The sequence below is a fragment of the Erpetoichthys calabaricus genome, chromosome 16 (assembly GCF_900747795.2).
Source record: "Erpetoichthys calabaricus chromosome 16, fErpCal1.3, whole genome shotgun sequence".
NCBI classification, from domain to species: Eukaryota; Metazoa; Chordata; class Cladistia; order Polypteriformes; family Polypteridae; genus Erpetoichthys; species Erpetoichthys calabaricus.
In genome coordinates this window covers 4,648,603-4,663,075 of record NC_041409.2, presented here as the reverse complement: position 1 = coordinate 4,663,075, position 14,473 = coordinate 4,648,603, and the positions used below count along the sequence as shown (strand labels likewise).

The window sequence follows — 14,473 nt, the reverse complement described above, 5'->3', positions numbered from 1 at the left end:
ATTGTAAGTTGATGTTTTTATCTTCTGCACGATCACCACCAACTGTTTCTGCATAGTCTATTGATACGCATTTAACCAATTTGCAGTGTAACCGATCATCATTTTTGGTTTTAATTCATTTGACTTCATCGTTTCTCAAAGCTAGGATTGCCCGTGTACTCATTTTTACTGTTGATAACCCTTCGTGGTTAAATTCTTCACAAAGATTCTTCTTTAATTGGGAACTTAAAGTGAGGAAAACGTTAAAATTTATAAGAGCTGAGAGAGCAAGAACTGTGTCTGTCAGAAGCATTCACACAAATGAGAGGTGAAAATACCATGTGCTTGGTTTTCTATGGTTGAGAGGAGGGCATGACTTGAAAACATCTCATGGCCAAAGTCTTGACTTGCGGGACTTAAAATCTTCCAAAAAGTCTTGTCTAGTTGCAGGATTTTTTTAATTATAGTAGATATAGATATATATATATATATATATATGGTTGAAATAGTTTACTGTCAAATAATGCAAAGAGTACGTGACACGTGTTTTGCCCTAATTCTGGGCTCATCAGGCGTACACACTCTACTGCACTCCCTCTCGGGAATCGAACCTCGGACGTCAGCGCCGATGCCCCTAACGTTGCGCCACGGCGTGTGGTTCGTTTATTTGACAGCATGTAGATCGGGGTAATTACATTCACGGCATTCGTAGTCTGAATCACAATCTGATTGTATGGGTGGTTACCTAGAGTGTGTACGCCTGATGAGCCCAGAATTAGGGCGAAACACGTGTCGCGTACTCTTTGCATTATTTGACAGTAAACTATTTCAACCATTCTATGATCTGCTTCTCACAACTGAGGGCACCGTGGCGGATGTTAGCAGACTTGCTGGCCAACCACAAGCGTTACCTGGTAGGTAACCACCCATATAATCAGATTGTGACACAGACAATGAATGCCATGAATATATATATATATATATATATATATATATATATATATATATATATATATATATATATATATATACACACACACACATATATAAGGTGGACTGAAGGGGGCTCTTCAGCTCCCCAAACTCAACACAAGCACACACTGACATGGACAGAGGGCACTTCCAAAAATCATTTTCCACCAACACAGTACCAAGCACAGTAAATAATCACAGATACGCACTTTACCTTCATTCTTTCTCTTCCTTGTCTCTCTCCATCTCTGTTTCCTCCCTCCTCCAGCAAGCTTTGTCTGTTCCTTCCCGACTCTGGCTCCTGGAACTGCAGCAGCAGGCTTCCTTTATATGACACCCGGGAGTACTTCTGGTGACCTGTTAACATGGTCCTGAAGCACTTCCAGGTGAGGCGGGAACCTGATAAAGTAGAACTCCCAAGTCTCTGCAGCACCCCCTGGCAGCATCTATAGGACCCAACAGGGCTGAGACATTAAACCCTGAGGGAACCCGTAGGGCTGTCATGTAACGTTTCTGGGGAGATAATGTCCTATGCATGCTCTTTCCCCCGGTTCTTCCAGTACACAGGCATCTTGGCTGGGTATGGGCACCGGCCATCGCCCACTCTATATATATATATATATATATATATATATATATACACATGTATATACATACATACATACATACATATATCTGTGGTGGACTGGCGTCCTGCCTGGAGTTTGTTTCCTGCCTTGCACCCTGTGTTGGTTGAGATTGGCTTCAGAAGACCGCCGTGACCCTGTAGTTAGGATATAGCGGGTTGGATAGTGGTGGGATGGATGGATAGATATATATTGTAACCACAAAGGGAGCCACTGATACCTAAATCACAGACACAGTAATACCCAACACAATTCAAGGTTCAAATAAAGGTTTTTATTTGAAAAAAACTCCTTCTTCATAAGAACACAGGCAAAAATACACAGTTTCCTTTCACCTCCGAGAGAGCGTTGCCCACTGCCTCCTGACTCTGACTCGTTTAAGTGTGGCGCTGGGTTCTCTTTTAAAGTTGACCCAGGAACTGCTTCTGGTCTTATGCCCAAATTGTCCAGAACAGTCCTTCCCTGGCAGCGTCTTCTGGCGGTCCCCAAAGCCCCCAACAGGGCTGTGTTTCTGGACTCCAACTCCCATACAGCCCTGTGGGTGTCCTAATCATGTTCATCCCTGAGGAACACTGCCATCTGTCCATCCATTATGACCTCCCGACCAGGCATGAATCCTTCTTTTATCCCGGCCAGGATGCCTGTCCTTCCTTCCTGTCACCTACAATATATAAGGTGGAAAGGTTTCAGAACTGGCATGCCTCCATATAATGAGGAACATTCAGTCCCCAGCTTAAACTTCTTATTTTAAATGCTATTTTAATAGCATAGTTAGACAAGTTCATCTGATATTGAAAGGCAGAAGGAGGACTGGAAATGAATTTGAATGAGCAATGCTAAAGAAGTGTCAAATTTCAGGGGGCAGCAACTTAGGAACAGCCACCAATGACAGAAAACCAGTCAGTCTGGGGTGCCAGTATATTCAGTTCAAATTATATTTGTTACATCTGTACAATTAGGGCAAGGACATACATTACAAATAAATGCCAATTCCACATATTCAGACTGATGAGAAGTGAAGTCTGACTCAGCAAGGCTGGAAATGGTGTCTCAAAATAAAGACAAATGGCCATTTATCTAATTTCCAGTCTGGCTGAGATGGGCTGAAAAAAGGTTTTAGCTCAGAGAGATTTTCAATATTACAGGATTCCAGACTTGACCCCATTGCAGACTTCCATTGTCTGTCATTATTAATTACCAACAGCCTTGTCTCATGGTCTTGGGGCTCACTTTCTTACAACTTTGTGTCATTTTTAAATCCATATTTTAGGATGGAAGCCCATCATTGATCACTATTGTAGAACTTTTGGCAGATCCCTTGACTTAAAGCAATTTGATGGACTGGGAAGCGTTACAATTACCGTATATACTCGCGTTTAAGTTCTCCCGCAGATAAGTTGGAGCTTGATTTTACCGTATAATTTCTGGTATTTTATAATGTAGGTCGTATAAATTGAATGCAGAAAACTCACACTATTGGTCCAATATGATAAGCTAACACCCACCTGATAGAGTAACCACGGAGCACACGGCCTTTTCTTCTATGTATTCTGCCTATGTGACCACACGGTAATACCCGAACTATTCCAGAGCGATGTTTGCACTGTTTTGTGTATCTCACATCCTCATACACCTTTATTGTAAGAGCATCCCTTATCTACGATGGAGCATTCGATCAGAAGAAAATATGATGCTGGTTTTAAATTAAACATCGTTCAAGTAGTGAAAGAAATTGGTAACTGTGCTGCTGCAACAAAATTTGATGCGTCTGAGAAACTGATGAGAGATTGGAGGAAGCAAGAAGATGTAAAAAAAAAAAAAAATTAAGTGTCGTATTGTTGAATGAGTGTATAAATCGGGGTCTGATTTTATGATCAATTTTTTGGGTTTCAAGACCCGATTTATATGTCAGGTATCTGCAAATGTGTTGTTGGCAAATGAAGCTTGGGCCGGTTAAGTGAGTCATTTAGCAGGGTGTGTATAATCTTAAAATGCAGAGTCAGAGCCAGTGCCCCGCATGACCTGACTAAGGTGATATCACATCCTGACACTGGCCAAGGAAAACCTGCTGCTGAGTTAGTATTGTGGGCTAATCTACACAATGAAAACAAAAGAACACTCCAAGCAACACCATGAAAAACACAAGTCAGGGGCTGGAGACAACAAAATATCCAAGTTACTGAATATCCCTTGGAGTCCAGTTAAGAGATGTAAAGAGTGTGGCACAGCTGTACTGTTCATCTGCCTAGAGCAGGCCGTCCACAAAACACTGAGTGGTTGTGCACGAAAAAACTAGTGAGGAAGGCCACCAAGGTGAAGGAGATACAGGCGTCAGTGACTGAGACATGAGAGACTGTGGATGTAATAAATGTTGCTCAGCTTTATTGGAGTGTGACGAAGAGAAAACCGCATTAAAAAAATATATATGTACCTGAAATCTTGGCTAGTGTTTGCCAGAGGCACATGGGAGACTTTGGGAAGGTTCTATGATCAATTAACATTGAGCTTTCTGGGTGTTTAGACTAAATGCCACATTTCACGTAAGCCAAGCAGTGTCCATTATCTAAAACACAGAATCTCTTCAGTGAGGCATTGTGGGTGGTGGCATCATGCTGTTAGGATGCTTCTCTGCAGCAGGTGCTGTCTGAAAAATGAATGCAGTAAAACACAGGGAAATCCTGAAGGAAAATGTGCACCTTGGGAGAAGATTTGTTTTCCAGCAAAACAACAACCCCAAGCAAAAAGCCAAAGTTACCCAGGACTGGCTTGAGAACAACAGTATTAATGTCCTGGAGTGACCAAGTCAGAGTATATGCCTTGCATAGAATTCACACTAAAAATTGGCATACGGACAAAACTAGAAATGTCTGTACGCACAAAAACATTCAGATGCATAGAGCTGTGTGTAAGTGAAGTTCTACGCACTTCCCCTTTATAAATCGCAATTGGCATGAATTTTAATGCACATGCCCACAGCTCCTCCCAGAATTTTGAATATGCAAATTAATATAAATAGCCCCTCCTGTTCCGTGTTTTGTTAAAAGACACTGGCAAAAGCACGTGTGAAAAAGAAGAATTTCAGTGAATGCGATGTGGAGGTCCTGCTCAGTGAAGTGGAGGCGAGGTGAAACAAACTATTTGGTGGCTAAAGCAGTGGTATAAACAGCAAAAGGAAATTGATGGAGTGGCAGAACATGGCGGTGCCACTCAAAAGTTCAAGTTCAGAAAGTTGCACATTGTCTGAAATAAAAATGAAGTGGTTGAAGTGAAAAGGCGAGTTCCAGCTCACTGTCTGATTGTCAATTGGAGGAGGTAGAGGAATTCTGGGGCTCACACCGTTTAAGCAGCAAGCTGCTGCCATTATTGGCGAGACACTAATGTCCAGCATTTTATCGTTGCTCCCTCAGTGGGTTGACGAGTGGAGTGAGAAGTCACGTTTTCAGCAGGTACCCGCTGTCACCGAAGTAATTGTGTTATATGGTTACATCACACAGATAACTTACAATTTTGACCAAAGGGATAATATTAAATGTCTTATCTTACCCAGAAGCCAGCCATCACACACAATACCATTTTTAGCTTTGTTCTCAACACTACTATTTCTCAGATAGAATGAATCATGAATTGAGCCAGGCCATCTTGCCACAACATTAATGAGATGCATTTTCACATCACAGATAATTAAATTATAATTTAAACATTAATAGAGTGGAAATGCTTTCTATTTACATAAGCACATTCATTCTCTGAAGTCGCCTTTATAGCAATGTGAATGCAGTCGATCACTCCGATTGCAGACATTGCTGAGAATTGCACTTTGATGTTTGCCAGTTTAGTGTTGTGGCACCCGTATGGGGTTCACGCCCGGCCGGGATGCCCAGGAGGACAGGAGGAGAGCTCATTCCTCCTCCAGAATGCGAGGGGGCATTCGCCCTGGTTGTATTGGGGGCCCGTGGCCACCGCCAGGGGGTGCCCTGATGCCTTGGGGACCCTGGACCCCTGCGCTTCCACCACACCCGGAGGTGCTGGGGGGAAGAGAAGAAGGGACACCCGGAGTGCTTCTGGGTACACAGCCGACACTTCTGCCACACTGGGAAGTGCCGGTGGAAGATTGCCGGGGAGCACCTGGAGCACATCCGGGTGTGTATAAAAGGGGCCGCCTCCCTTCAGTCAAAAAAAAGAATCGGGAGGAAGTAGGATGACGTCGGGAGGAAGACAAGGAGGCGGCTTGAAGAAGGCATTGTGTTGTGGCCAGGACTTTGGGGTATGTGGGCACAGGAATATTGTAAATAGTCAATTAAATAAACGTGTGTTGGGTGACATGTACGTGTCTGCCTGTCTGTGTCCGAGCCTGTCTTCACAGTGTAAAGAAACCTTATATATCTGGATGACATGCAGATAATACCACCCCATGCAACTGTCATGGTGTGACTGAGTAATGACTGAGAAATACCTGATCAGTCAGTCAGTTCAGGTTGAAAACCTCCTGTGGCTAAAAACCAGAGAGTGGACAGAACTTACAAAGGTGCGGGTAGAGCATAATTCCAGTTCAGCACACAGTAGAGTAGCTCTTGGTAATCGAAATCGACCTTAAGCCAGTCATCCATCCATCCATCCATTATCAAACCCGCTATATCCTAACTAACTACAGGGTCACAGGGGTCTGCTGGAGCCAATCCCATCATCATCTCTAAATACGCACTCTCTTCTAATTCTTCCATTTGCGATGTTTTCTAACAACGCTAAAGCACCTATGTTAGTTGGAATACTTTGGCCATTCTGTGCATCATTATATTGTTAAAGAACAGTCAAGTGCCTCAAATTTGTAAACGATATGCAATTAATTTCAGTGTATTTAATTAATCCTGCATCATGGATGTGAATCTAAAAAAGAAAGGGAAACCACACAGAAACAGCAGCACTGCTTCAATGCTGGGTGCCACCCAGGCTGCCGTGAAAATCTGCATGGCTATACTCAGAGTTTAATTTTTATATATTTTGATGTGAGAGTGGAAACGGGCGTATGCAACATTTTTCTGTATATGCACCGTTTATACATGAGGCCCCTGGTCTCAAAGCAATTAAGAATTTGTGGATGGACATAGAAATGCTGTTCACTCACGAGCACCATGACACCTGACTGAGCTGGAGGAGTTTGATAAAGAAGAATAGAGAAAAACTGCAGCGTCCAGATGTGCCAAGCTGATGGAGAGAGTCTGAAGGCTGTCATGGCTGCCAAAACAGCTTTGACTAAAGACAGGGGTGAATACTTGGAATCAATTATTTTGTGTTTTATATATTTGTAATGAATTTAGACTATTGTGCAAAGATTTTTCATTTTTCTTTTAAACAGCCTTTATCTGTTGATCAGTGTCAGAAAAGGCAAGTTAAATCCATTGTGTTTCAGTGTTGTACATTATAACAATAAAATGTGATTTTTTTATAGGTACTCTGTTTGGTCTTGTTGAACCTGCAGTAATGTAGCACAGACTTTTTGAGCAAAAAATTACCAGAGATATGTTTTGCAACTAAAATTCATTTTTACCTCTGAATGGCAGGCTATCATTCCAGTTGTTTGGACTTTGATAAATAATAGGAAATTAAACAGAAAGCAAGTAACATCAAACAGCTTCATAAATAAGGAATTCCTCTGATTAAATCATTAGCTCACTTTCCTGTTTCTTCAAGCAGAAAAAAAGAATAAAACAGGGTGGGCACTTGGGAATTGAGCCTAGGTGGGCAAAGGACATCCAGCAGAATTGGACAATATCCTGGGAGGAGCCTCAGAGTTGTGTGCAGTCAATGCCCCCTCACAGCCCTTGTGTTTTTGTGGGACTGGCCCGGAATTAGGCTGAATAGTGATCAGTGCTGAACGTCAGGAGGGGCGGGGGGCAGGAAAGAGTAAACACTGTGTGCCCAGGGGCGTACAAGTGCACATCTGTGAGAGTCTTCAGTGGGGTGGGGACCCAAATGTTAAGAGCTCTGCGACTGAAGCCGTGCAAGCAGCTCATCTCCCAGCTTAGCACCACTACTGCGTCCTCCCATCAGCCAGATGAAGACTGCCAGGGTGTACTTCATCACCGGTAAGTGGCTTGCTTAGAAACTTTGAGATCAATTTATTTTTCAATAACCAAATTGAACTTTATATAAATGTAGAGATAAAAGGTATGGGTAAACAATACATTAACGGAAAATGAGTTTGTATTTGGAAAGTAACTGTGCAGAATAGCATACTTCTTCTAATAAATCTCTACTAATAATCACAATAAACAGAATGATGATATTTCTCATCAACAAATTATCAAACTTCCATTACTGTAGCCATCAAAACTACAAAGTAGTAGATTACCAAGAGGTTAATTGTTAATATTGCATTAAGACATATCTTCTTTTGCATGAGTTATATTCTCACAATGCCAAACTGCATGATTTGGAAACTCATCAATCAGAATAAACTATTAGTAACCCAACGTACCAAACATGGCATGTGTCTGTCAGTTTATTAGTGCCTCTCTATCTGTCTATCTGGTGCTGTCACGTCTGGCTCCTTATCTAAACTGTTGCCCTACATTTTTAGATTAAGTCTTATACTTGGAATGGGAAAGCTGACATCTTTAATCTGTGACACCTCAGCATTAACCTCGTCCTCCACAGTGCCATCTGCATGTGCTCTTCTGGGGCCTCCTGTTATTGTCTTTATGGATTTCACTCTATTGCTTGATTCACTTTGGTCTATAATATATTAAACCTTGTGCACAGATACGATCTAAAAGTAGATTTGATTTGAGATCGATTAGTCCTTTAATATTAAAGGACAGTTTTGCTCATTAGTCTTGCACACACACACACACATAGGAGTTGTATTCTCACATTTAATATTACAAATGCAACTCTTTGCCCTTCTTTTTTAAATCTTGGTGTTTCGAAATGGTCAGAATTTAAAAGAAAAGTGATTAAGGAAATCTGGGTCTTATAACGATGGCATACTTTACTGTTTTGCTTTTCTATTTTACACACAGAGTTTTAAATAACAAGTTTAAAGCAATATCTTACTGACTAGACTGGCAATTTCTATATATATATACATACACACACGCACACACACACACACATACATACATTATATATAAAATGTGTGTGTGTGTCTGTCACCAAGGCAACCACAGGTTCGCAGTGCCACCGAGGCAACTGCAGTTTCACAGCCGCCCCGCGTAACACGTCTGGTGATGCGGGTAACACTGACCTGGCCGCGTCCCTGCTCGTGTGCCGTATCTCTGTGTATTGAAGTGCTAGTCTCCCGTTTGAATAAACACCCTGACTGTTCTTGTTTTGATTCAAATAAAGCTGGTTCTCTTGAAACCTTTGGACTCAGCATCTTCTCTCAGGGGGTAAGACAGTGGCTCATGCGTCACAAAATATATATAAGCAAAGATCTGTGATTCGGTTTTCATACCCACAAAAGAAGAAAATGAATCATGTATCTTTTATTCCTGAGCTTTCAACACTCATCAGGTGTCATCATCTGAGGAAAATGACTAGACATACAGAAATCAAAGGCGATATATAGCAAATGGGAATGAGGGGATAGGTGGGTGTAAGAGGGGTGATTAGTAACCCCAATCCTGCTCAGGAATAAAAGACTGCTTTAAGATAAGTCACTGTGGATTTCTAGTTACATAAATATCCTGGTAGGTAACCACCCGTACAATCAGATCGTGTTTCAGACTACGAATGCTATGAATGTAATTACCCCGATCTCCAGGCTGTCAAATAAACGAACCACACGCCGTGACATAACGTAAACGGGCTTCGCCGCTGATGTCCGAGGTTCGATCCTCTCGAGGGGATGCAGTGGAGTGTGTACGCCTGATGAGCCCAAATAAGGGCGAAACACGTGTCTCGTACTCTTTGAAGTATCTGACAGTAAACTATGTAACATTCTATGATCTGCTTCTCGCAACTGAGAAGGGCATGGCGGATGTTTGCTGACTTGCAGACCAACCACATGCGTTACCTGGTAGGTAACCACACATACGATAAGATTGTGTTTCAGAGTGCGAATGTTATGAATATATACACACATATACTGTAAATGCCTAAAGTTCTGTCCGAAATGTATCCTATTTCCCACCCTAAACAGTCCGGTGGCATTTCAAACAGTTGCTGCTCCTTTCCCGACATTGGTTCATTTTTAATGCAGTTTATCTTTTCCTTTCTACCTTTTCAAGGCCTCAAGTCCTTACACTTTTCCTAAAGAGTTTTGTGAGTTTGCCTCAATATCAGACTGATGACAGACCTCTAAGGTCACACAAATAAATGGAGTGTATCGTGTAGAGAGCTGTGGTGCTCGTAAGAGAAGGCCTACTCTTAAAGTGACTGACCCGGCCTGAGCTGACTTTATCCGTCTGACCTGCTCCTCTTGTGTTTTGCAGTGCTGGCCATGATGACCGCCCTTGAAACAGCATCAGGTAAGCTACTGAATCTTCATAAAATTGATGTCTCATTAGTTGATATATAAACGTTTGTTCACAGCAGCTGAGAGTGCTACACATATTATTATGATGAAACTTGAGAGCACAGCTTCCATTTAGGATAGAAACCCAAGCCACGGTCAGTCGACTAGTCTCAAAGCCTCTTAGTTCAGTTAAGAGCTACAGGGGACCTCAGGCTATCATGGCAGTGCTGGGTGCAAAGCAGGAAACAATGTAGGACAGGATGCCAGCCCACTGCAGTGCCCAGGCACCTCTATAGAAACACTGTGTTTTGAAAATAATTTTAATTTTTACATGATAATTTTTTCAAACTTGTTTAATTCAACTGAGGATTATTGAAGCCCACCCCAGTAGCACAGCCAAAGCCAGTCCAGGGCACATCCACAATCTCACTCATGCCAGGCCAGTTAATCTAACATGCATGTCTTAGAGGATGTGAGGTACACTTGGAGGAAAACCACAGTGACAATGACCAGGCAAGACCCCAGTCACGTCCGGTGACAAATTGAAGTCAGGGTCCGTTTTGAACCATATCCATGACTGGTTTATCAGCCGCACTAATCTCATCTTTTAATTCTAACCATTGCAAGTTCCTGTCTTGCACCAACTAAGTCTGGCAGCAATAGGCTTCTCCTCCCGGTTATCCTGAACTGAAATAAACATCCATCCATCCATTTTCCAACCCGCTGAATCCGAACACAGGGTCATGGGGGTCTGCTGGAGCCAATCCCAGCCAACACAGGGCACAAGGCAGGGAACCAATCCTGGGCAGGGTGCCAACCCACCGCAGGACACACACAAACACACCCACACACCAAGTACACACTAGGGCCAATTTAGAATCGCCAATCCACCTAACCAGCATGTCTTTGGACTGTGGGAGGAAACCGGAGCGCCCGGAGGAAACCCACACAGACACGGGGAGAACATGCAAACTCCACGCAGGGAGGACCCGGGAAGCGAACCCAGGTCTCCTAACTGCGAGGCAGCAGCGCTACCACTGCGCCACCGTGCCAAGTTGCTAAAAATGGAAAGTTTCTCATTTGACATCTGCATTAGGCCGCAGATGGAATAAGGCTGGCAGAGGTGCTTCACTGAATTTTGAGGTGTAAGTCCACTAAAACTGAGCATTCAGGGTCACAGAGGGCAGGAGCCTAACCCAGCAGCATTGGGCACCTGGCAAGAATCAACCCTTGATGGGGCACCAGTTCATGGTAGGGCATACACGTGAGCACATCCATAGTCAGTCACCTTAGACTGGCCAGATAACCACACATATTTGTCTTTGGAGCAGACCCTGGGACATCCACGTGGATGAATGAGGGAGTAGTGCCAACCCCTGTGCCAATCTAAGGAAATGTCCTATCAAAAAACAGATTGGCTTCCACAGCATCTGTCCATCCATTCACTGGGTATTCTGATGTGAGCCTATTCATTTCTAAAAATGATTGATCTGAATTAAATCCATCCGTTTAACCGTCAGTCTGTCCATTATGCCTAATGGCCCTGAACTTTGGGGCGCTGTAATAAAACATATAAATAAACAATTGTACTCCAGCTTGGCACTCATGAAGAGTTGTGGGGTAGTGATCATTAGAGAAAGATGCAATATAAAGTAAAGATTGCTTGTGCTTTCTTATCCATATAACCCAGCCTTGTAGGGCACTCTGAGCTTGTTAATGGACAATGTGCTGACAGATTGATTTGAACTGAATCCATTCATCCATCCTTTCATTTTCTCCACAGTCAAATTCCATACATGTAAGCTTACTGCTCGGCCATCGCCTGCCTTTTCATTGTTTATAGTCATCATGCAGTCATGGTGCCTTCTTTCTCCTCTTCGGCCAATTTTTGGCACTGGGGCAGTTTGCTCAAATCCACCATTCGCTGGCCCAGAGAACATGGCAAATTGTTTTAGCATTGAATCCATTCTTCCTTTTAAACAAATTTTTAAATTTGAATTTGACAGTTTTAGGATTTGACCTCAGCATGTAGAAAATGGATATGAACTCATGCCCATGTGGATTTTAATTTGGTTCTGCTGGTTTTTCTCTCCATCACTAAAGCCTTGCAGGCCGTGTATGCAAGAGTGGGCTCTGTGGTGTGCTGGCGTCCTGTCTGAGAGTGGCACCTGATTTGTACTTGGTGTTGGCCATCAGCAGATAAACTGGGAACCCTAAAACCCGAATGTGGATTTAGTGGGGTTGAGAATGTTAATGTTAGGTTATATAATACGGTGACCCTGAAGTGCAATGCACAAAAACTAATTCAATCATGCAAAAACAAATCAGAAACCGCAAACACAAACTGAATATGCAAAATAAATCAAAATATGCAAAAACAAATTGAATATGCAAAAACAAAATGATCTGTCCGAACTGAAGGTGATGATCGCTGAGCTCAAGCAAGAGATAACGAATGATATAAAGAAAGACAGAAATAGTATGCTCAAGACAAACGAGAGGATAAGTGAGAAGACAAGCGAGAAGACAAGTGAGAAGCTGTGGTGGGAGCTGCAAGAGCTGCGGCAGGATAATAAAAACTCGGAGAAACGCGTATATAATTGCTTTGAGGCGGCCTTTAAATGTATGCTGGAAAAAATTGAGGAGCACATTCAGGAAAATGTGTCTAAACTGAGCACATTTGCTGATCAGCTGGAGGATGTTAAGCAGACATTCACGACTCGAATTGAAACAGCCAAAAATCTAGCATCCTCCACTGATGGAAAAGCAACAGTGTGAATTCTGAATGCAAAAAACTCGGAGACAGACTTGCTGCTCTGGAAGACGGATGCAGAAGGAATAATATTAGAATCGAAGGTCTACCTGAGAATCGCAAAAGTCCAAACCCAGTGAAATTCGTAGCTGAACTATTCTCCAAAATAATTGGAGAGGACTTTAAATCAGACACCGAGACAGCTGCAGCTTATTGCATACGGGGATCGAACAAGTCTAAGCATAGGACTTTTATTGTGCGCTTCGAGAAGTTACAATCTAAATTAAATGTAATGTCACTTCTCAGACAGAAACAAGAGATTATGTTTGAAAATAACCTGATTCGCATTTTCACTGACTTCTCACCCTCAACAGCTGCTAAGTGTGCCTCTTTTTATAATATTAAACAGCGCTTACGAAAAGCCGATATCAGATACAGCCTCTTGTATCCTGCCAAACTGAAAGTGGAGATTCAAGGCAAACATTACATATTTACCAGTAGAGAGGAAGCAGACAAAGAGTTAAGAAAGCTGAACCTAACACTCTTCTGAAATAAGACCGTGAGTCGCACTCTGTCATGGCATCGTAAAGAAGATATCACCGGCTGTCTGATCCGCTTGCAATGACACTGGTACCGTACTTATACATCCTTTTCCCTTCTCGGTCACTATCTGTTTTTATTTTAATTACAATTATACATGTTTATGTGTGGAAGAAATTAAATTAGTAACTCTTTTCTTTCTTTTTTTTTTTTTACTATTCTAAAAAGGGTTTACTATCTTAACATTTCAAGAATGTTAAAGATTTTCTTTCTTTTTTTTTGTTGTTACGCTTACAGTATTTAGACTGTATTGGCAATAAATATCTCTGTTTTAATTCACATACACTGGTGCTGGGGGCTTGTTCTGTTTTGGACGTGTTCTGTCTCTAGGTATGTCAGAGGACTGCGACTTTGTGAAGTGTGGTTCAGCCTCACGTGGGGAGGCAAAGCGGGGGGGGGGGGGGGGGGGAAGAGAGCAAACTATCTCTAATCTATCCTTTTAATCCTTATAATTATAATTACCAACGTAACAATAGACTGTAATGCAATAACCCCTGGGAAAATTGGAAATTAAGGTCAAAGCTGTCTCACTTTTGGTTAAGACTACAAAATGACATCAAAAATTCAGAATCAATGTGTCCAGGACGGGACAGTTAACTTTGTGAGCTGAAATGTTAAAGGCCTGAATCACGAATTAAAAAGAGAGAAAGTATTCTCTCATCTAACAGGTCTAAATGATAAAATAGTATTTTTACAGGAGACCCACTTATTAAGCAAGGATCAGTTCCGGCTGCAAAAAGAATAGACTGGCCAAATGTTCCATTCTAGCTTTACAAAAAAAAACTAGAGATGTGGGAATTCTTATCCATAGAACAGTTCCATTTGTAGTATCAGATGTTGTATCTGATCCTGAAGGGAGATACACGATTGTCATGGGTAATTTATTTAATTGTAAAGTGATTTTGATAAATGTTTATGCACCCAATGTGGATGATAGGGAATTCATCCAAAATGTATTTGTGTCCATTCCCAATGTGAACACTCATAAAGTTATAATGGCTGGGGACTTTAATTGTTTCCTGCCTTGTGCCCGGTGTTGGCTGGGATTGGCTCCAGCAGACCCCTGTGACCCTGTGTTTGGATTCAGCA

The 14,473-nt window shown here is 42.2% G+C and overlaps 1 protein-coding gene across 1 annotated transcript in view; it reads left to right on the top strand.

Moving 5' to 3' along the window:
• The first annotated feature begins 7,430 nt into the window (after positions 1-7,430).
• LOC114666887 (basement membrane-specific heparan sulfate proteoglycan core protein-like) overlaps positions 7,431-14,473 on the top strand; it is a 35,388-nt gene continuing 28,345 nt past the window's right edge. The window contains exons 1-2 of the mRNA XM_028821927.2: positions 7,431-7,660; positions 10,010-10,045. Of these exons, the coding sequence (XP_028677760.2) occupies positions 7,630-7,660; positions 10,010-10,045 (67 nt within the window). The 5' untranslated portion in view covers positions 7,431-7,629. The remainder of the gene's footprint in view (positions 7,661-10,009; positions 10,046-14,473) is intronic.